Below are 22,433 nucleotides of genomic sequence, written 5' to 3' on the forward strand. Positions count from 1 at the left end.
GGTACAATGACAGATACATTGACCAATGGAACAGAATTGAGAACCCAGATGTAAATCCATCCACCTATGGTCACCTGATCTTCAACAAGGGCCCAAAAATCCATCAAATGGGAAAAAGACAGTCTTTTTAACAAATGGTGCTGGCAAAACAGGATATCCATCTGCAAAAAAATGAAACAGGACCCATACCTCACACCATATACAAAAACTAATTCGAAATAGATCAAAGATCGAAATATAAAGCCATAAGGGGGCAGGGGCTGGCCCATGCCTAGGTTAGGGTATTAAATGGGGAGCCCTGACATGGAGAAGAAAGCAAGGATCCAAGCAGTGAACTCAGGAAGAATGTAGGCTGCCAGTTCAGCCAACCCTCCACCATCAGAAGACTCTCATTCAGCATACTTTTCCCTTCAAACCTGGGAATCCTGAAATTGGTTTAAACCAAAATGCTTATCTTACTCCTTCACTTCCAGAAACCATATTCCATGAATTCTCCTATAAACCCAACCTCCAAACCCAAACTCCCCCTTCTCTACTCAAATAGTCAGGCCCAGCGTCCCTCCACCCCACTGACGGTTTGTGCTGTTTTTGTTCACAGCACGGTGAGGACCCTTGGGTCCCTAACGGGGAACCAGCTGCTTCACATGAGACCTGGGGAACTACAGATGCTGTGTCCACAGGAGGCCCCCCGGGTTCAGGCACGGCTGGAGGCTGTCAGAAGGATGCTAGGGGTGAGGACACCCTGGGGTCCTGACTCCGATTGGGAATATCTTATCCTCCCTGGCTGAGAGTGAGAGTGCCAGGTGGACAAGCCAACAGGGTCCAGCCCTGGGGTGGAACGGAGCGTGGCAGGTTCTGGGCACAGGATGATCCCCCAGGGACTTGACTTCATGCATTCAGGCATGGCTTGAGTCTCCAAGCTTACTGTTGTCCTGAGCTCTGGAGTGCTCACCTGGCACCAGCCTCATCCGAATCCTTTTATTTTCCCAGATGAGTCCTTAGGCACCAGCTCAGGCACCTCCAAGACTGGGGCCCTCTCACAGGCAAGATGGCAGATCTGATATCCTTTAGAGCCCCAAGAATTCCTCTTCCAAGTCACCAGTGAACCCCACACCCCTGCTCACACAGGATGAGGAGGCCACAAGGTCGAGACAAATGATGCCCCTTCTTGCTGTGTTGGGAGCCCTCCCCAGTTGCTACCTATTTATTGTGTCTCTTTCCTAAACCTGAAACACTTGCCCCTAGGCTTGTCAGGACCCTGCTCAGTCTCTCTTCTTCCCAATAAAAGCACCTTGAAGTTTCACACGTGTCTGCCTTGCAGTTTCCTCTGGGCTTGATGTGGGGTGGGGGGTGGGGGGGAATGGGGTTGTGCCAAAGGCAAGGAGGCAGGAAAGGCTGGAACACTGGGCATGAAACAGCAGCAGCCCTACAGCCATCCCTGGGCCAGACTGTTGGAATGTGAGTGGGAATTCCCACTGCCACGTGGAGCTGAGAGTCAGAATTTAAGAATTATGGTTCAATCTCTCCTTACTCTCTTTCTAAACAAGTTCCAAAATAAGGCTAGCTTACTGCCTTTATCCTTCTGGAGGGACAACACTTCACAGGAGAAAAGAGCACTGGGCTGCCAGTTGCAGATTTTGATCACTCACATTGGCTTATGATTCAAAACAGCAATAACACACGTCAAGGGCACCAGGCTCTACTTGGTAACTTCCTCTTTTAATATAACTTTTGTCCCCTCCCATTGGTTGAGCCAACCTTGAGTTCACCTTCCAGCTTGTCTCTTTAGTGGCAGAGCATAAGGAACATGGGATTGGAAGTAAAAAGTCCAGCAACTGGCTATGTAAATTCTGACACAAATCATTTGACTCTCTGGGTCTCTTGTTTTCTCAACCGTTAAAGAGTTCGGACTCTGTGGCTTCTAATATTTTTTAGTGTTTAAGTGGCCTTTAAGTTTTAATCTCAGAACTGTCATGGACCCCCTCATAAACACGTAATAGTAGTTGTATTTTTACTTATTTGGTCTACAGATGTGACTTGATGTACTTATCAAATGGAGTACCTCGACTGGACAAGATGCCCCCTTAAGTCTCTCTTAGCTGAATTTGTTTGTGACCCTAACCTTGTCTGGGCCCAAGATCTCCCTATTTTTAGACTGCCTATGTCATTCCTTCAAGTTCCTGGCCTCAGAAAATCACTTCTCTTAGCTGGTGACACAGACTAAGAAAGCAAAAATTTTCCCTCACCAAAGGAAAAAAAGGTGAGGTCCTTAGGGTCTGACTTGTCGTGGGCAAAAGTTAACCAGAGAAGTTAATTTCTTGGGATGGAGGAAGGAGATATTTAACCCATGGCTTTCTGGGGCTTCACAGAGCTGAAGGAGCCCTAGAAGGAGGGGGAAATCCTCCAGAACTGGTGGGCTGAGGGGGATAAAAAAGGCTTTAGTCCAGGGTTCCCTAGATTTCCCAGAAAAGACTGAGGTGAGGTGAGGGGCTGTCTGGACATCTAAGTGCAGTGGAACTAGCACAAATTATGCTATTAGACAGAGGTTTGAATTCCAAACCATCTACAAGAACTTGAGCTTAGAAAGGCAACTCATCCAACCTCTCCAGGCCTCAGTTTCTTCTATAAAATGGGTGCACTACCTACTTCAAAGAGTTGTTGTGAAGTTTAAATTGAAATAAATTTCCTAACACATATGAAGTACCCAGACTTCTTGTTATTGTTAGGTGCCATTGAGTCGATTTTGACTCACAGCAACCCTATATACAACAAAACAAAACACTGCCCGGACCTGCACCACCCTCACAATCATTGCTATGTTTGAGCCCACTGTTGCAGCCACTGTGTCAGTCCATTTCATTGATGGTCTTCCTCTTTTTCACTGACCCTCTACTTTACCAAGCATGATATCCTTCTCCAGGGACTGGTCTCTCTTGATAACATGTCCAAAGTACCTAAGACGAAGTCTCACCATCCTTGCTTCTAACCAGCATTCTGGCTGTACTTCTTCCAAGACAAATTTGTTCATTCTTCTGACAGTCCATGGTATATTCAATATTCTTCATCAACACCATAATTCAAAGGCATCAATTCTTCTTTGGTCTTCCTTATTCAAAGTCCAGCTCCACCCCCCGCCACCCGACACCCTTTTAACTCAGTACTGAAGTCACTCCTGAGCTTCACCCTTTAGCCAAAGATTAGACAGGCCCATAAAACAAAACGAGACTAAATGGGCACACCAGCCCAGGGGCAAGGAAGAGAAGGCAGGAGGGGACAGGAAAGCTGGTAATGGGGAACCCAAGGTCGAGAAGGGGAGAGTGTTGACATGCTGTGGGGTTGGCAACCAATGTCACAAAACAATGTGTGTATTGTTTAATGAGAAACTAATTTGCTCTGTAAACCTTCATCTAAAGCCCAATATAAATAAATATATAAACAAAACAAAATCTAGCTTGCCCATGCATATGAGGCCATTGAAAATACCATGGCTTGGTCAGGCGCACCTTAGTCGTTAAAGTGACATCTTTGCAAGTCTAATACCTAGACTAGTGCCTGGCATGATAGGTGCTCAATAAATGTTAGCCTTATACCTGTTACCTGAATAGGGTCCGTGCCCTGGAGCAGTCGAGCCAAAATGAAACATACAAGTCAGAAAGAGTAAGAAAGTTTTATTTAGGAGGTGTCCACCACCAGGGATTTGACAGCGATGCAGGCTGTTTCTATGGAGTCCCAAAAGGCATTTTTATATTAGAGCTTATATATGATTTTTACAAAGATTAGAACTGTTGTTATTCATTACAAGGTAACTGCAAGAGACTCTTTAGCATACTAAAGAGATACATGCTGTACATTCCCCTCCTTATCAGGCTCTAATCTTCCCGTGGGGAGTCCTAAACCACAGGTGGCCAGACAGAGCAAAACAAAGTCATCAACAAAGGTATGTGAAAAGAAGAAAGCAAAGGAAAAAAAAAAACAAAAAAAACTTATAGGTTCATCATGGCGTTAGTTATGTCAAGCTCTCAGTCGCCCATTTTGGAAGAGAAAACATACTGAGGAGTATTAGGGTCATATATCTCAAGTTAATTTGTGACCTGGCCTTTGGTTACCTCGGGAGGAGAAACCTGGGCATAATAAATGTTCTTATGTATTTACACTTTTTTCTTTTTAGTGAAATCCCTTTTAAAAAGTCCCAGCTTTGTTTCAGCTGGACTAATGGGGAAATACGATTCCCCACACCCAAACCAGGGGAACTAAGGACTCAGATTCAGTGTGCCCTAAGTGGCCATGCTGTGGAGGCCAGAAACCCTCAGAGTAGCTTCTGCACTCCTTCCTCTCCTACACCTCCACAGCCAACTGACAAATCCTGTCTCTCCCACATTGAAACTGTTGCAAATTTATGCTCCTTTTCCATCCTCATGGGCCCTGCTTAAATTCAGACGCTAAGTTCTTCCCAGGACTGAAGAGGCCTCCTAACAGATGTCTTGCTCTTATCAAGGTCCCCAACGACCCTGACATTGCTAAATTCAACTGTTAATTCTCTGTCTTCATCTTACTTGAAGGATCAGTTACATTTAACACAGTTGCTCACTCCTTCAAATATCTTCATCTAGTTTCTAGGACACTACGCTCTCCTGGATTTCCTCCTATCTCACTGGTCATTCCTTTTCAGATTCCTGCTTATTCTTCTCATGTCCCCAACCTCCAAATGTTGATGCGCCACAAGACCCAAAACCCTCAGACCTCGTCTCTTCTCTATCTATTCTCACTCCCATGGTGATCTCATCTAGTCTTATGGTTTTAAATACCGTGTATACAGTGATGACTTGCTGTTTCCTGCTGCCTAGAGTTTTCCACCTTCCCAGCCCCACTCCTGCACCCACTCAGCCCCCACAACAGTGACTTGATCCCTTACCTCCTTCAGGTCTTAGCTTAAAGGCTAACTTCTCAGTGAAGCCTTCCATGAACACACACTTTAAAACACAAATCCTCTTCCTGGTGGGAACCCCCAACTCCCGCCCAAGCACTCTCTATCCCTTTCTCCTGCTTTACTTTTCTCCATTGCAAGTATATGTGTATTACCATCTATATATTTACTTATTTTCTCATTTATTTCTGCCTCTCCCCATTAGAATATAAGCTTCCTGTGGACAGGGATTTTGTCTTCTGTTGAGGTTCAATTCACATCCGTGGTACCTAAAACAGTGCCTGCCCACAATAGGTACATTAATAAATATTTGTTGAGTGAATGAATGAACAAAAATGGCAGTGTGTTCCCTCTTCCATTCCACTCTACACAAAGAAGCTAGATTAATTTCCCTGAAGGAGAATCTGACAATATCATTCACCTCAGCAAAGCATCTAATATGCACTGTTCAATACAGTGGCCACTAGCCACCTATGGCTACTGAGCACATGAAACATAGCTAATGGGAAGTGAAATGTGTTTTAAGTGTAAAATACACTGCATTTTGAAGACTTGGTACAAAACAAAGAATGTAAAGTATCTCATTAATAATTTTCTATTGATTACATGTTAAAATTATAGTATTCTGGATATATTAGGCTAAATAAAATACATTATTAAAATTAATCCACCTAATTTTTTTTTTAAAAAAACAGAAAATTTTGAATGACACACGTGGCCTCCATTATATTTCTTCTGGACAGCGGTGATCTAGAGATTTCCCAATGACCGGAGGAAAAACATACAAACTCCCCTCGCTGGCATGCAAGGCCCTTCACAACCTGATCCCAATATGTTTTTCCCACCTTCTGTCTCCCTCCACCCCATCACAAACTCATAAAAACAGCCCAAATCCACAACACTTGCTGTTCCTTCTACATATACTTGTATTTCCCACCTTCCAGCTTTTGCTCTGAGGTTTCTCCTGCCTGGAGTGCCATTTCCTGCATTCCCAATGACTAAGGTCTTTGTTCAAATGCCCACCTCCTCCCTGATTTCTTCTCAGAATCACCCTCTTTTCCAGCCAGAAGAGAGCTGTCCCTCCAGAGGACTTCACTGAATCAAGTCTACTTGACAGTTTTATGGGTTTAGTAATTTATGTGTCCTCCCCACCCCCCCCAAAAAATAGCGACTCCTTGGCAGTCAGAGTACGCCCTCCACTCAGGACTCGGTAAATATTTGTGCTGTGAATCCCACACTCCTCCCGAACACTGGGTTCGCAATGCCTGGACCGTTGGCGCTCTTCCCGCCCCGACTGACACTACTGATGTGAATGATGTGCGGCTCTGACCAGGGGGGAAAAGCGTGAGGCCACAACCTCTGGTCGCCTCGGACGTCGGGCTCGCTCCTCTCAAGGACGTTGCCACAGCGGCACAAGCTGCACAGGCGCGTGAACCTCGGTGTGCGCGCGGAGGGAGGGGTCATCAACGGAGAGCGGCGTTAGGGCGGAGTCAGGGCATCCACGTTGGTCCTTCCTGTTGCGTTGGGTATAAATCCCGCCTGCTAATTCCTTACCTGCGGTTCTCCAAGGCACGGAATTAAAATGAGCTCTTCGTCCGAGTCGACTATGGTCCTGGGTTACTGGGATATTCGCGGGGTGAGTGCCGCCTCACGTGCTGAGCTGCTCGGTCAGGGAGACAGACGGGGAGGTGGAGGTGCCGGGTCTCTTAAAGTCAGCGGTCTCCGAGAGAAATGGCTCCTCGACGTCAAGCCACCCTCTTCGCCGCGCTTGGCTCGGCCAGCCCCAGCCGAAGTCCCAGGCCATGGTGGCAGATCCCTGCCCCACCTTGGGGATCGCCGGACCCCGTGGGGAGGAGTCGAGGGCAACAGGCCGCGGGGCGGGTCTTGGCAACCCCTTAACAACTGCTTGGGCAGATACTGGGTGTGTGGGCGGCCCTGGGTTGAGGGCGTTGGCGGTAGAGGGGCGGGGGGGCCGGTGGGAGCCGCGCAGGCGCTGACCTCGGGCTGTCTCCCCACAGCTGGCGCACGCCATCCGCATGCTACTGGAGTTCACGGATTCAGCCTATGAGGAGAAACGGTACACGTGCGGGGAAGGTAATGCCGCTCTGGGTGCCTGTGCGCCAGTAGCGCTGATTTGTTGTTGCCCCGCATAAAGCCAAGTAGGCCAGTCAACTATCCCTTTCTTCTTGTGCCCAGAAGACGGCATCATGCCTGGGTCGGTTCCCACCTGGGAGCAGAAAGGCCCTGTGTGGGGGGTGGGGGGGGGGGGGGCGGCGGCGCATCCTTTACCTGGAGCTAGGGCTTCTCCCTCTCTGATGGCCCAACCCTGTGTTAACGCTTAACCACATAGGCCCCAGAGACTAAATGGTTAAGCTTTTTGGGCCTGGGAGTTCGCGGTATTGGCCTGGTTCATTTAGGTCTTTCCACGGACTCCTCAGGTTAGATATTAAAAGGAGGTTGAGTCCTTCTTCATTCTCTCTCTTACAGCTCCTGACTATGATCGAAGCCAGTGGCTGGATGTGAAATTCAAGCTAGGCCTGGACTTTCCTAATGTAAGCAGCCTTAGAGGAAAAAGGGCAAAAGAGAAGGCATTCAAGTATATCCTTGCTTCTTCTCTCTCTGGTCTGGAAGGACCTAGAATAGGGATTCTTCACTTGGATAGTATGGGGGTAATGGTGGTTCAGTAGTAGAATTTTCACCCTCCTTACAGGACACCAAGGAGCCCTGATGGTGCAGTAGTTAAGCACTCGACTGCTAACCAAAAGGTCAATGGTTCCAACCCACCAGCTGCTCCAAGGGAGAAAGATATGACAGTCTGCTTACATAAAGATTTACAGCCTTGGAAACTCTATGGGGTATTTCTGCTCTATCCTATAGGGGTCATTATGAGTCAGAAGTGACTCAACGGCATTGAGTTTACAGGTTTGGTTTTTTTTGATGTGCAGGACACCTCGGTTCGGTTCCTGGCCAGTGCACCTCGTGTGCAGGCACCACCTTGTCTGTCAGTGAAGGCTTGTGTGCTGCTATGATGTTGAACAGATTTCAGCAGAGCTTCCAGACTAAGGCAGATTAAAAAGAAAAGGCCTGGCGATCTACTTGTGAAAATCAGTCCAAGAAAACCCTGTGGATCACAATGGTCCGCTCCGCAACTGGACAGTGTTTTGTTCCATTGTGCATAGGGTCGCCATGAGCCAGAGGCCAACTAGACAGCAGCTAACAACCTGGATAGAATAGATAGAATTCAGGGGTCCATGAACTTGAATGGAGAATAAAAATAACATTTTCATTTCTACTAACCGCTAACTGAAATTTAGCATTTTTTTCTGTTGTGAATATAGGTGATAAGCCCCATTGGTTGTTAGCTATGTCTGTGACTTTGACTCCAGTAGGGATCAGATATTTTTGTATCATAACTAACTACATTTATTGCAGATATTTTGAATATCATTTATAGTCATTATTACTTTGAAATTAATGGTAGTTATTAGACCTGCTAGTTTTTTAATACATTAATAAGCACATATTAATTTATTAAAATTTTGGTTTTTTTAAAAATATTTTGATAATTCTGTAAATATATGTAACTTGCCTTAAACATTTGAAAACATTATTTTGAGAAGGGGTCCTTGGCACGTGTGTACACACACACACACACAGATTAAGAACTCCTGTCTAGAATCAGGTGGAGACCCCGTTGCTACCTTCTACCTTCTACTGAGCTTCTCCTTTCTCCTAATACAGTGTGTTCTCTCTACTGTTCACTTCCCTGAAGCCTCATCTTCTCCAGTGGAAAGAGGTGGGGAGGCAAAAGAGAGCCATGTCACTCACTTGATCTTCTTTTCCTTCCAGCTGCCCTACCTCCTGGATGGGAAGAACAAGATCACCCAGAGCAATGCCATCTTGCGCTACATTGCTCGCAAACACAATATGTGTGAGTAGGGAAGGCTGGTGAGGGAGACCACGCCGTTTGTTCACCAGGGCTGGGTGCAGCCAAGGTGAGTTCTTGTCGTTTGGCCCACAGGTGGCGAGACAGAAGAAGAAAAGATTCGAGTGGACATCATAGAGAACCAAGTAATGGATTTCCGCATGCAACTTGTACAGATCAACTACAGTCCTGACCATGTGAGTTTCCTTAACAGGTATCAGCTGAATGCAGTATCAGGAAAAAAAAAAAAAAAAAGCATTCATGGACACGTTTCTGCTGCTGCTACCTTCTCACCAACCCAGGTTGTCAGTGAGAACAGGAGACAGAACCCTTGTTTTCTGGTTTGTTTTGTGCTGTAACTGTTGTGTTGGCCCCTTACCCTTTTCAAACTCCTGCTTCCCATCCTGCCACCCCCACCTGAAGGCAGTCAGTGGAAGGCATCTGGAGAAGGGGCTGCTAACTGTCCACCACTGGACCCTGCCCTGGTCAGCTATGAAGAGATGACAGCTGTTCTTCTCCTACTCTGTCTTCACTTTCTCTCAGGAAAAGTTGAAGCCTCAGTACGTAGAACAGCTACCTGGAAAACTGAAACAATTCTCCTTGTTCCTGGGGAAATTCTCCTGGTTTGCAGGGGAAAAGGTAGGAAGAAGGAAAGGAGGGGATATCTGTCTATCTCTGCAGGTGTTCATGAACTCTCCAGATCTGATCATCTTATTGTCCTTCTAGCTCACCTTTGTGGACTTCCTCGCCTATGATGTCTTAGATCAGAACCGCATGTTTGAGCCCAAGTGCCTGGATGAGTTCTCAAATCTGAAGGCTTTCATGTGCCGTTTTGAGGTGAGGCTCCCTGCACCTTTCTCTTACCAAAAAAACCCACAGGCTCCCCTGGGCCCTGAGGAACCCCACAGTGGTAGATTCTTGCCCAACACAGCTTTTGCCTAAAGGGACCAAGAGTGTGTCACCTCTAAGCCTTTAAGTCTTGGTAAAGGCCTGGTTCCTTCCACCCTAAAGGCTCTGTCTACCAGAAATGGGGGTTAGTGGAGGCAGGCAGAATGTGAATGTTGTGGTTTTGGTCTGGTTCTGTTGGACTGGGTTTGGATCTTTATAAGGTTTGGTGTGCTTTCCCTTCAGGCTTTGGAGAAAATAGCTGCATACATGCAGTCTGACCGCTTCTTCAGGATGCCCATCAACAACAAGATGGCCAAGTGGGGCAACAAGAGAATATGCTGAGCTGGAGGCAGAGTTACACTGCTTGTTTTGTTCCATCGTGTCCCTAGGGGACTTATCCTGTCTTTGCTCTTTTCAATAAATAGCACTTTGGCTACTGGTGTCCAGCTGGCTTGCTCTTGGGAGTAGAGGTGCAAGGAGAGTAAGGATATGTGTAGGGTTATCAAAATGTAAATGCAGTCTTTCCACCACTGACATCCCCCTGCTCCCCAGCTGTGTTCAGAGTTAGAGAGGGTCATGCCCAGTCTGGAGAGTAAGGACTAGAAATAAGGTGAGGTTGAACAGTTGCAGAGAGGAAGTATGTTAAATGGGACTGGAGGCCTTATGGAAGGTCTGGTGAAGGTACCAGTTAAAACTCTGTGGTACTGGTGGTAGTGATGAACTGGAGTTCAGAAACAGACCCATGTATATACGGAAATTTAGTATGACAAAGGTGGTATTTCCAGCTGGTAGGCTAGCCAATAAACTGAGCCTGGACAGTTGCTTTCCAGTTTAAAATAATAGAGCCCTACCTTATATCATTCACTAAAATTAATTCATCCGGAATTTAAACAACATTAAACACGAAGCTGTCGAAATATTAACAAAACTGTAAGAATTTGTGATCATAAGGTAAGGGAACTTTAAATAGAATATAAAAAGGTAAAAATGTATCAAACAGTATCAAAATCTAAAACTTCCCTATGGTAGGCAACATTAAAAGACAGGTGACAAAGAGACACAGAACCAGTATAAAGATTATGAGAAACTCTTTAATCATTAAGGCAGTTCAGTAGAATAACAGAAAAAAATCTATGAACAAATTACAGAAGTAGAAATATTTATGCCCCCCCAAAAAAATGTAAAAAAAATGTTTAAATATAATCCAAGGAACTGCAAATTACAACACAGACCATTGTTCTATCAGATGAACAGAAATTAATAAACTTACAGTGTTGTCCAAGGTTTGGGAAAGTGATGCATTTCCTATAGATGAGCTTGTAAATTGTTGTAGCTCGTTTGGATGACAGTTTGTCAATATCTTTTAAAATTTAAATCATATACCGTGACCTAACAACTCCGTCCTATAAATACCCATATACCTGAAGAAGAATATACTAAGGTGTTTGTTGGAGTATTGCTTTTAATAGCAAATAAGTGGAAATCATGTAACATGTTCATTCATACTGTGGAATACCACATGGCAGAGATTGAAGTATATGCACTAACATGGGAAGATCTCTAAGAGTTGAAATTTTAGAATTAGGTCATAGATTAGTATGTACAGTGTGATACCTTTCATGTTTTAAAAATGGCAACCACAAAGTATTTTCTACAGATACGTGTATGTACATGAATAAATAGAAAAAGTTCTGCAAGGACACACCAAACTGAAAAGTGTGAGAGAGTGGAAGTTAAAGGGGACATTGCAGATAAGAGGCTAATGTTTACTTTTTTTTTTCCTGTTTAACAAGGAGATGTTTTTATGCACTACTTGTGCAATAGAAACTAATTTTAAGAAATGAAAGCAACGTAAAAGAAACTGGCCCAGTAGACATTGAGTTGATGCCACTGTCCATTCACAGAGCAAATCTTATAGAGTCTTCAGCCTTAGTGGCCTGGGGACATGATTGCTGTCCCCTGTGGACCAGGAGCCAAGGATCTACCTAGTGAGAGAGGGCAGGAATTGTCTGAAGCCCTGGTAAGGTCGGGGAGGATTAGTACAGACACAAGATGTTAAGTACATAGTTCAGCTGCCACCTTTAGCCACCCTTGCAAATAGCACTTAGGTGTCCAGGCCTATATCTTGGGTATGGGAAGCCTATGGCCAGGAGAGGTAGAAAGCTGAGGAGAGTCTTTTCAACCTGATAGCTATAAGTTTGAATTTGTGGTTTCCCATGTCCTAGAATTAAGTACATATGTGCTCTAAGGGAAGGATGCCTCTGGGGACTAGATAGAGGATATGACCAGAAATCAGAATGTATTATTTACTGCTGCTATTGTTATTACAGGAAACCCTGGTGGCATAGTGGTTAAGTGCTATGGCTGCTAACCAAAAGGTTGGCTGTTCAAATCCACTAGGTGTGCCTTGGAAACTCTGTGGGGCAGTTCTACTCTGTTCTATAAAGTTGCTAAGAATTGGAATTGACTTGATGGCAACAGGTTTGATTTTTTTATTTTATTTTATTATTATTATCACAAAGTTAGCAGCTTAAAGTAATTCACATTTATTATCTCATAGTGTGCGGGCCAGAAGTCTATGTATGTCTTTGCTGGGTCCCCTACTTCAGGGTGTCATCCGAAAGCTGCAGTCTCATCTCAGTGCTCTACTGGAGAAGGATCTTTTTCCGTGTTTGTGTGATCATGAGCAGAATTCAGTTCCTTGTGACCTGTTGGACAGAGGGCCTAAGTTTCTTGCCGGCTGTCAGCTGGATGCCGCTCTTAGTTCCTTGCAATGTGAGTCTCCACAACAGGGCCATCTGCTTCATCAAAGCTAGCAAGGGAAAAGGTCACCTTGAAAGAGGGACACTGCAGTCCTGTGTAGGAGCCCTGGTGGCGCAACGGTTAAACACTCAGCTGCTAACCGAAAGGTTGGTGGGTCGAACCCACCCAGCAGCTCCATGAGACAAGGACCTGGTGATCTGCTTCTGTAAAGGTTACAGCCAAGAATACCTTTGAGGTCGTTATACTCTGTAGGTGGGGTTACTTATGAGTTGGAATCAACTCAGTGACACGCAAAAACAACAACACAGTCCTGTGTAATGTAATCACAGAATTAACACTCTGAAACCTTATTCTATTGGTTAGAAGCAATCACAGGTCCTGCCCGCACTCAAGGGGAAGGTAGTCCACAGGGTGTGAGTACCAGGAGGTGGGATCACGGGGGACCATCTTAAGAGTCTGGTCACCACAGGGAAGCATGAAAACAAACAGAAAACTGGCCCTGCAGTCTTCTGAGAAGTGAATGAGAACAGAATCCTGGGAGAGACAGATGACAGAAGAGAACAACCTGGTAGGGGATGAGCAAAGGAGGAACACAGAGCCGCAGGTGGAATGTACTTCACTGAAATCCAGCTAGACAGACTATAGACAAATCACATGTTCCAATTTTTTTCCAGTCATTATTTTTGTTGCTGAAATTCCACTTCAGGTTATACCCAAGATGAATGACATGACTAGAAGCAATGCAAACACTCAGGTCAGGCCCAGGAAGCAAGGGAGGTCACTGAGATGGGAGAGATCATTTCCAGAGGCGATATGGGTTCCCCAGCCCCCAACCAGCCCCTAACTCTAATTCCAGCATGGGACAAAAAGGGAATACTGTCACAATGGCTGCCTGTAGGCAAGAGGTGGGTGAAAACTTGTCACCCCAGGCCACACAAATATTGAGAGATGAGTAATATCGGTTACGGGTTTATGCAAGTAGGATCAGTAAGAGCGTTTTTAAAAATCTTGTGATGGATGCACAGATTGAATTTGGTGCAGGAGTTCCCAAAAAAGTATTAGGAAGACTTTTATTCATTGTTGAAGGTGGAGCAATTGGGTTAAGGCATTTCCAGTTTAGAAGTAAATAGCTTATAAGATTAAAGAAAAATTAGCTGTATTTGCTGTTCCATGGATGGGATGAGTAGAGTAGGGGATGCTGATATGTATGGACCTGAGTCTGCCCCTAAAGCCAGCTGAGGAGGGCTTATGAGAACACCTTAGTAAGAAACTGCACCTGCCTTGACCTTCAGCTGCAGAACAAGATGGAACAAATGAGCCACATAGATAAAGAGGGACTTAAGGAGCCCAGGTGCGTGGTGGCCAGAGGAAAGGAACTGAAATTTAGCAGTGATTTTTCTAACATGCAAATTTTATCACATCACTCCTCTCCTTAAATATGTTGAAAGGTTTCTAAAGCCTCAGAAAAAAGATTATCTCGTCTGGCTTACAATATCTTTCATAATCTGACCTCTGTTTCCTTTCCAGCTACATTGCTTACCATGTGCCCCTCTCCTTGCCCTGGAGCACTAGGTCCCAGCCTTTCTAACTCCATAGTGGAAGCAGCATAGTGGGGTGCAGCATAGTGGGGTGCTTAGGAGCATGGACTCTGGAGTCAGGCTGTGTGAGTTCAAATCCTGGCTCTGCCACTAGTGAACTGTGGCTCCTGTGCGGCAGTGTCTTCTCTGATAAAATGAAGCCGTCCTCACAGGGTTGTTAGGAGAATTAAGTCAATGTTTCTAGAGTGCTTAGAACACATCAGTGTTACATAAATCACCATGTTCTCTTTTGATCTTCCTGCTCTTGTACTCACTCTTCCCTCTGCCTGGCATGCTTTTCCCCTGGTGCCCTCAGCCTGCCTAATGCCTACTTGTCTTCTAATCTAGGCTTCAAAGTCACTTCATCTGGAGGCCACATCTGACAAGCCTGGTAGAAATCATTAGGGCTGGTCACCAGAGTTTTCTAATTGTTTTCCCTTTGGGGAAGCTTCACTGCCCTTGTGAAGTTAAACTGTAGCCTGTTGACTTGCTTTGGTCAATTATATGTAAGTAGAATTTATACTCATTTTCCAGCAGAAGCTTTGAGAGCCAGTGCCTGTCACCACAGTACTTCCACTGCTGTGATGACCATGAAAGCAGACATCATGTCAAAGCCTCCATCAGTCTTGCTCTCTGACAGACCAGAAGAACAGGGCCTGGCTGACCACAATGGAAGTGCAAGTAAGAAAGTGTGTTCACACAGTGAGATTTGGCTTAAACTGACTGGCATGCCTCCCCTTCCCACTGGCTGATTTAAATGCACTTATTTTAAATCTCAATATTTTCTGGGATCAGCACATAGCATACTGAACTATACTTGCTTACTTAAATGTCTGCCTCTGCCATTAACTTTAAGTCCCCTGAGAGCAGGGACTATGTCTTAATCAAATTTTTATATTTAGTGCTTGTATAGAGCCTGATACAAAGTAGGCCCTTAACAAAACAATGCCTTGATCCCCTTCTAATGACAGTTGGAGGGAGAAGAGTTTGCTTCATACAAGTGCTTAATGCCCTCAAGAAACTTTTTCTTTTTTAAATTCTTGCCTATTCTGGGTAGGAGATGCACTAAGAAAAAAAAAAAAACCTGAAATACGGAGTGCCCTGTTCTTAGAGATATAGATCGTTAAGGTAGAAATGTGTGGAGTCAGGACCAAGTTCAGGTACAACGAGGTCCTGGAGGACCAGCTAAGCACTCTGAGGCTGGAGTGGGTTTTAGGATTCAGTAGTCTTGCTTGCTCCTTGTGGTTGTCGTTAGGTGCTGTCGAGTCGGTTCCGAATCATAGTGACCCTACGTACAACAGAACAAAACACTGCCCGGTCCTGTGCCATCCTCACAAAGGTCACTATGCCCATTGTTGCAGCCGCTGTGTCAATCCATCTCATTGAGGATCTTCCTCTTTTTTGCTGACCCTCTAATTTACCAAGCATGATATCCTTCTCCAGAGACTGGTCCTTCCTGATAACATGTTCAAAGTATGTGAGACAAAGTCTTGCCATCCTTGCCTCTGAGGAGCATTCTGGCTATACTTCTTCCAAAACAGATTTGTTCATTCTTTTGGCAGTCCATGGTATGTTCAATATGCTTTGCCAACACCGTCATTCAAGGGCCTCAATTCTTCTTCAATCTTCTTTATTCATTGTCCAGCTTTCACTTGCATATGAGGCAATTGAAAACATCATGGCTTGGGTTAGGCTCACCTTAGTCCTTAAAGTAACATCTTTGCTTTTTAACACTTTAGAGAGATCATTTGCAGCAGATTTGCCCAATGCAATGCATCATTTGATTTTTTGACTGCTGCTTCCATGGGCGTTGATTGTGGATCCAAGTAAAACAAAATCTTTGACAACTTCAATATTTTCTCCGTTTATCATGATGTTGCTTATTGGTCCAGTTGTGAGGATTTTTTGTTTTCTTTATGTTGTGGTGTAATCCATAGTGAAGGCTGTGGTCTTTGATCTTCATCAGTAAGTGCTTCAAGTCCTCTGCTTTCAGCAAGCAGGGTTGTGTCATCTGCACATCACAGGTTGTTAATGAGTCTTCCCTCAATCCTGATGCTCCGTTCTTCTTCATATAGTCTAACTTCTCAGATTATTTGCTCAGCATACAGACTGAACAAATATGTGAAAGGATACAACCCTTATGCACACCTTTCTTGACTTTAAACCACGCAGTATCTCTTTGTTCTGTCTGAACAACTGCTGCTTGGTCTAAGTACAGGTACCTCATGAGCACAATTAAGTCTTCTCCTTGCTTAGGGCAAATTGCAATGAAACATTTCTGAAACTAACAGGGATGGCCTGTAATTGTTCTTATGAGGTTTCATGGAAATAATTACAGGTGACTCACATGTGGGACTTCAATTCAGAAGAAAAAGTTTAATGGATGTGAATATATTTGAATTCCAAGTGAACAGATGCTGCTGTGTGACCAGACATGGAGATAGAGGGCGAACCTGAGGTTAATAGAAGAGAGTGTTTTCAAGGGTATGGAGGGATGGGACTAGAACAAGCAAGATAAGGTTTGTGTTGTATTAGAAGTTTGAAGGAGGATTAAATTAGATAGATCTGTATTATACCTTCTGTGATGAAATGTTTCCAGTTGTATTCACAGATACTCTTTTTGAACTGTGACCTAAACCCTATCTGCTTCCTTCCAAAATTGTTTCAAATGGGAGGAGAACTGGGGGAATGGAGGAAGTGCAGGTGGCCATTGGGCATTTTGGACAGGACCATACTTTAGTGGCGGGTGGCAGGGGCTGGGGTGCTGATGGGGGCCGCACTACACAGTGGAGTCCGTTGGGAGAAGCCAGATCTGATGAATTAGGGGTGTGACAATTAGTGCTGATGGGAAGAGCTGTTCCAGAATCCATCAGGGTCAGATCCTGAGCTCTCTGCTTCCAAGTCTACAGTGATCACATGGTGGTGGGCTGGTCTCCATATGTCTGCCACCCACGAAGGTTTCACTCATGCTGCCTCACAGCGCCACATTAGTGAGGAAAATGTAGGCTAGTGGAGTGGGACAACAGCAAACCTGAGAGATGGAGACAAGCGCCAATGCAGGGAGTGACTTCAGGGTGCTGACATCAGTGTTTAGTATAAAAGCCTTATTATGCCACTGAACTGTATGCTTTAAAATGGTTACAGTGGTAAATTTTATGTTATGTATATTTTACCACAAAAAAAAAGAAGTTCTTTACCCATGGTTCCTGTACTTGGGACTGGGTACAGTAGCTGATGACACATTGGGTTGTTCCTGTTTTGGGGGGAAAGAGGTTGAGCTTGTTTACATTTGTACGAGGGAGGGTTACATTATGTTAGGCAGGAGCATTGGTGCTATTGTAATGATTGTTTGGAAGTATACATATGGAAAAAAATAAGTTTATGTTAAACGTCTTTCCTCTGCATCTTTTAAACACCCTTCTTATCGGTGTTGAATTTCTCACATTTCAAGTCTCACTTCCCCAAGGTAGAAAATGACTACTTGACTCCCAATATCCGTTCTTCCCATCTTCTTTGCTAACAAAATCTCCATTTCTTCTGGGCTCATTTCTTCCCAGTAAAAAGACATCTTTTCCAATATGATCAAGTTCTAGCCAATGAAATGTAATCAGAGGTGTTACCTCCGGGAATTCTCCTTAAAAGGGAGGGAACAACCCCCCTTCTTCCTTCTCCCTCCCTATGTTTGTAACAAACATGTGATAGCAGCAGCTCTAGCAGCCACTTTTGACCATAAAGTGACCGAGAGAATAGAAACCACATGCTGAGGATGGTGGAATTGGCAAGCTGACTCTTTAAAGACAAGGTGAAGCTAGCATTGCCAGGCCTTGACTGTCTACCTCCAAACCTGTTTTACGTGAGAAATAACCTTCTAGCCTCTTTAAGCCACATTTATTATTTGGTCATATCCAACAAAATTTAATCCTAACTAATTCACTTGCTCTTCCAGCCTCCCTTGTGGCTGAGGTACAGGTCTTATCCCAGGCTCTGCTAACTTCACACAGTGGTACAGGACCTCAGTTCCAAAGAAGCAGGCCCTGAGAGCAGAATTTGTATTCTGGGAAAGGTAGTGGTGGAGGGATTAGGATATTGGAGGCTGCAGTGCTGAAAGACTGCAACCAGTGCCACGGGTCATGGGTAGGGGCTCTGGTTCTGTGCCCAGAATTGACTGTGGAGCCTTCTCTAGAATAATCCCACTTGTGGTCAGGCACGTTTCCTGGATTCCTAGGTTCCACAACCGACAACGTGATCCTATCAGGGACTGATAGAGCTACCTGATACCTTTAATAAATTCCTTGTTTTGGCACGAGGAATCCTAAGTGATTCCACCTACTTTAAATCACTGCATGAAACCCAAGATTTCTCCTGGACTTGAGCTTAATAGACCTTTATGCCCACTTCTCTGGGTTTAGCAGAGATGGCAGTTGTCCACCAAAATCCATTCTCCCATTTTTCTGTAGAAATAGGGGTCTACCCTGTGACTAGGTATAGCCACACAACTGAGTCTCACCAATGTGAATGATTGTAACATATGCAATTTCTGCCTCATTTGTAGAATGGGAAAGTCTTTTCTAGGCTGTTTTTCTCTCTTTAAATCCTAATATTCATAATTGCTTCAATGAACTTCATAAGGAAGCACCAAAGGACATGGCAGGGCCACAGATGAAAGGAGCCTAAGTCCCTGAATAACTCTGTGGAGCAGGTCTGTCCCATCAACCTGGACTGTTCCCCATAGATCTGTGACACAAAAGAAGAATCAACTTCTCTTTTCTATAAACTACTGTCTTGAGGTCTCTTTCAGCTTAATCATTTCTCTAATACAATGATGAGCGGGAATACTCAGCATGGGGAACTGGTAATTAACAATGGTGATGACAGCTCACACCAATGCAGGAGACACCGTGCAGGCAGCCATGCTCACAGAGAGTGAGCTCCCCCTCCCCATCCAGAAGGAGAGACACACTTATGGGGTGTGAGCACTGGAGGAGCCCCAAGGAGCCCCAGGTCTCTGGATCTCTGCTAGATCCTGGCCACAATACACTCATCTTTTTTGATTGCCTCTGTTTGAACCAATGGATGTGCTACTTCTACCCCAGACTTTGAAATGTATGTTTTCATCTTTTATAATTTGAATAGTGTTTAGAAACTGTTTTCATTTGCGACTGTCTTCATTTATTAGATCTTCCATCTTTTTAAAGCATTGGGTTATTTTGTTCTTTTTCCATACATAGTTAATCACCTTTTAAATACCAAATCTAATATTTTATTTTATTATAGTAATGTCCTTTAAATTTGAGCTTCTAGGTCAGGAGTCAGCCAACTATAGCCACTGGTTTTTGAAAATAAAGTTCTATTGGCACACAGCCCTGCCATTTGCTTTTGGATTGTCCATGCCTACTTTCACCCTAGGGCGGGGTTGAGTGGTTGGCAGAGACCATGTGGTCTGCAAAGCCTAAAATCCTTACTACTTGGCTCTTTAGAGAAAATATTTGCTGAACCCTGCTCTAGACATATACCTGTTTTAATCTGATTTAATATTTTTATTCTAATTACTTATCCTTTATTGTAGTGTCACCCTGACTTCTATTATTTTTCCCCTTCATTTTTATCATTTCTGTCTTTAAATTCTAAAGTTTAATAAACTTTTAGCTTCACTAACTTATATGTTACCAGGTTCATAAACTTCTAGCTTACTTACATTTATCTTACCAAGTTTTATCTTTTTAATTAGTCTTTTATTTCTTAACGTTCTTTAACGTTACTCCTCTTGTTCCCTTTTTATTTAATATCTGCAGAAGTGCACTGCAGGCAGTGACCATCTGGACAAACCTCAATAAGACTCTTTTCCAAGCCATCTGTCTGCTATGGGCCAGGTCTCAAGGCTGTACCTCAACAAGGCCAACATCCACAATTTGACCATGACATGAGGACCCTACTCAGCCAGATGATTCTCGATGAGTCCTGCTCCTTTGTGGATGACCTGATAGAAACGCCCACACCACCTCCTCACCACCCAGATCTGCTACACATTGGTCCAGCAAACAGGGCCTGCCCATCTCTGGCCAAGCTTTCCAACTGGCAGCTAAAGCTTATTACCACTTAAGCTAGAGAGAGCTGATGGCTCATCCCCACAGACATATTGATTTAAAATTTTGTGAACTTTATTGTATATCACCAATGGCAGATATAGCTCCCTCCAGAGCTCTAAATCCCAGTCATGACCATAGAGTTCTCCAGGGCCTTGCCTAGAGATAATTCTTTCAAGTTTCCAACTTTCATTGAATATGTACTGTGTGCCAGGCACTGTGATAGATATCAGAGATAAAAAGTCAAATAAGACATGAATTCAATCCTCAATGAATTATGATCAACTTGGGCAGAAAAACAAGTAAAACAGTTGTTACAATATGGGTAGATATGTTCTGTTGAGATGTATTGTGAGAACAGAGAGGAGTGGCATCCGGATCAGTGAAACCTTCCAGGAGAGGGTGACAGAAGATAGTCCCCCAGGACCTCACACCCTGTGGACTGCTCAGTCCCTTCCCCATCATGCCGGTGCCCTCAGAACCACACACACAGGTCCTCATGGACTCAGTGAAAGCTGAATTAATGAAGGCCTCAGGCACAGAGGAGCCCCCTTTCTGTAGAGAGCCCCATGATGAAGGACAAAAGGACATAGAGAGGGGACAAAAATGAGCAATGACCCTTATTACCCTGTTCTTCCACTCCCCCCACATAGCCCGCAATCCATCCAGGCACTGCCCTGGACACTAGAAAACAAATGGAAGATATCCCCTCCCCCAACCACCACCACCACTACCAGAGTTAGTCCTGTATCCAGGTAGCCAGAAGGACAAGACACAGCAGGTGTGCCTCAGCCCTTACCTGGGGATCAGATGGGGCTGGGCCAGGGACCATGCTGGAGCGGCCCCGAATACCAGCCATACTGTCCTTCAGGGTAGAACAGAGAGCTCAGGGCTCAGCCCTACAGGCCAGGGCCCCAGGCAGTTCCTCCAAGCAATGGCGCCACTGAGGGGAAGGGTGGTCTGGTTGGCTTTATTCCAGGGACAAGAGAAGTCAGGAGGGGGACTTGGCTGCAGGGAAGTAGAAGCTGAGGCTTTAAAGGGCCTGAGCAGAGTGGGGCTGGGGTGGAGAAAAGAGGACAAATAAGGCCTTGGGAAGGGGAATAGAGTGAAAATGAGGGACAGAGAGGAGAGGGCTGGTGCTGGGGTAAGGGGGGTTGGGGGAGTGTTCTCCAGGCAGCAGGCACAGGACTGGCTCCTCCTCCCACCTCCTGTAGTTACAGGCCATACTTATTGCCCTATAGGGCTTGCTTTCCAAAGACAAGGCATAGGACTTCATGTAGGTAGAAATACTCTTCAGGCCCTGAGGGTGAGAAACAGAAGACCAAAGCTTAGGTTTGCTGCCCCACTGAAGAATCTAGTAAGATAACTCTTTCATTTTTAAAAAAATATCTTATCCTAATAAGGAAGGCCTTGTGGTGCAGTGGTTAAGAGCTCGGCTGCTAACCAAAAAGTCAGCAGTTTGAATCCACCAACAGCTCTTTGGAAACCCTATGGGGCAGTTCTGCTCTGTCCTATAGGGTTGCCATGAGTCGTAATGGACTCGACTGCAACAGGTTTGGTTTTTTTTGTATCCTAACAAGAGCTCCCACTTATGGAGATCCTACACTGCTAGGTGTTTTATATCTACTAGAGATTATAATATAGGATTACAAAATTCTCTGGATGGCACTGCAAGTTACATTCTACTATTGCCATTTATCAGAAGAGAAACTGAGGTACACAGAGATTAAACATCTCCAACTGCTCACCCAGCTAGCCAGTGGACAGGGCTGGAATCCAGCCTGGCTCTGTCTCTCTCCAGTCCTGGGCTCCTTCTGCTGCACCCTGTCCCTTCCCCCACTGGAGGATATTTCACTTCCAGTGGAACAAACTTTCTCCATTTGCAGAGGGAAGCTTCTGGGTTCCAGCCAGCCTTCCCAGGGTTTGCACACAGAATGGGGCCTGAGCAGAACAAAGGGGCTCAGAACATGCCTGTGCAGCCTACAAGAGAGGCACTGATCTCACAGAATGACTCAGCAATCTAGATGAAGTTTGGTAAGGGAAGTTGGACTAGCAATCCCAGGGAAGGCCAGGCTCTAATTATTCCACTTGCAGGACAGAGTCCAAGCTTCTCAGCCTAATAACTGAGCACAGTTTCACTCTGCCCCAACCTACCTCACCTCAAGCTAAGGGGACCATGACATATGAAACTAACTTTTTAAAGAATTCAAAGACATCTGGACCTTCTTAAACCCAATGAGACCAAACCCCGGCAGACTGCAGGCTCCAGTCCA

General features: G+C 44.9%; 2 protein-coding genes across 2 annotated transcripts in view; both read left to right on the forward strand.

Moving 5' to 3' along the window:
• The window catches only part of EPS8L3 (EPS8 signaling adaptor L3), a 17,488-nt gene extending 11,081 nt beyond the window's left edge, over nt 1-6,407 (forward strand). Inside the window, exons 17-19 of the mRNA XM_004390438.1 lie at nt 599-731; nt 1,072-1,145; nt 6,320-6,407. Coding sequence (XP_004390495.1) covers nt 599-731; nt 1,072-1,145; nt 6,320-6,407 — 295 coding nt within the window. The remainder of the gene's footprint in view (nt 1-598; nt 732-1,071; nt 1,146-6,319) is intronic.
• Nucleotides 6,408-6,420: 13 nt separating this feature from the next.
• Nucleotides 6,421-10,167, forward strand: GSTM3 (glutathione S-transferase mu 3). The gene is made up of 8 exons (XM_004390439.2): nt 6,421-6,560; nt 6,943-7,018; nt 7,412-7,476; nt 8,774-8,855; nt 8,946-9,046; nt 9,393-9,488; nt 9,576-9,686; nt 9,981-10,167. The coding sequence occupies exons 1-8, from the start codon at nt 6,507-6,509 to the stop codon at nt 10,077-10,079; spliced, it is 684 nt and encodes a 227-aa protein (XP_004390496.1). The 5' UTR covers nt 6,421-6,506; the 3' UTR covers nt 10,080-10,167.
• The last annotated feature ends 12,266 nt before the right edge of the window (nt 10,168-22,433 follow it).

This window comes from Trichechus manatus, unplaced genomic scaffold (genome assembly GCF_000243295.1).
Source record: "Trichechus manatus latirostris isolate Lorelei unplaced genomic scaffold, TriManLat1.0 scaffold00297, whole genome shotgun sequence".
NCBI lineage: Eukaryota > Metazoa > Chordata > Mammalia > Sirenia > Trichechidae > Trichechus > Trichechus manatus.

Excerpts from the sequence above, each read along its gene's own strand:
- GSTM3 (XM_004390439.2), top strand. The coding sequence starts at position 6,507 with ATGAGCTCTTCGTCCGAGTCGACTATGGTCCTGGGTTACTGGGATATT. Across the intron at positions 7,019-7,411 it reads ACGGTACACGTGCGGGGAAG|CTCCTGACTATGATCGAAGC; the intron begins GTAATGCCGCTC and ends TCTCTCTTACAG. Across the intron at positions 9,489-9,575 it reads CCTGGTTTGCAGGGGAAAAG|CTCACCTTTGTGGACTTCCT; the intron begins GTAGGAAGAAGG and ends TTGTCCTTCTAG.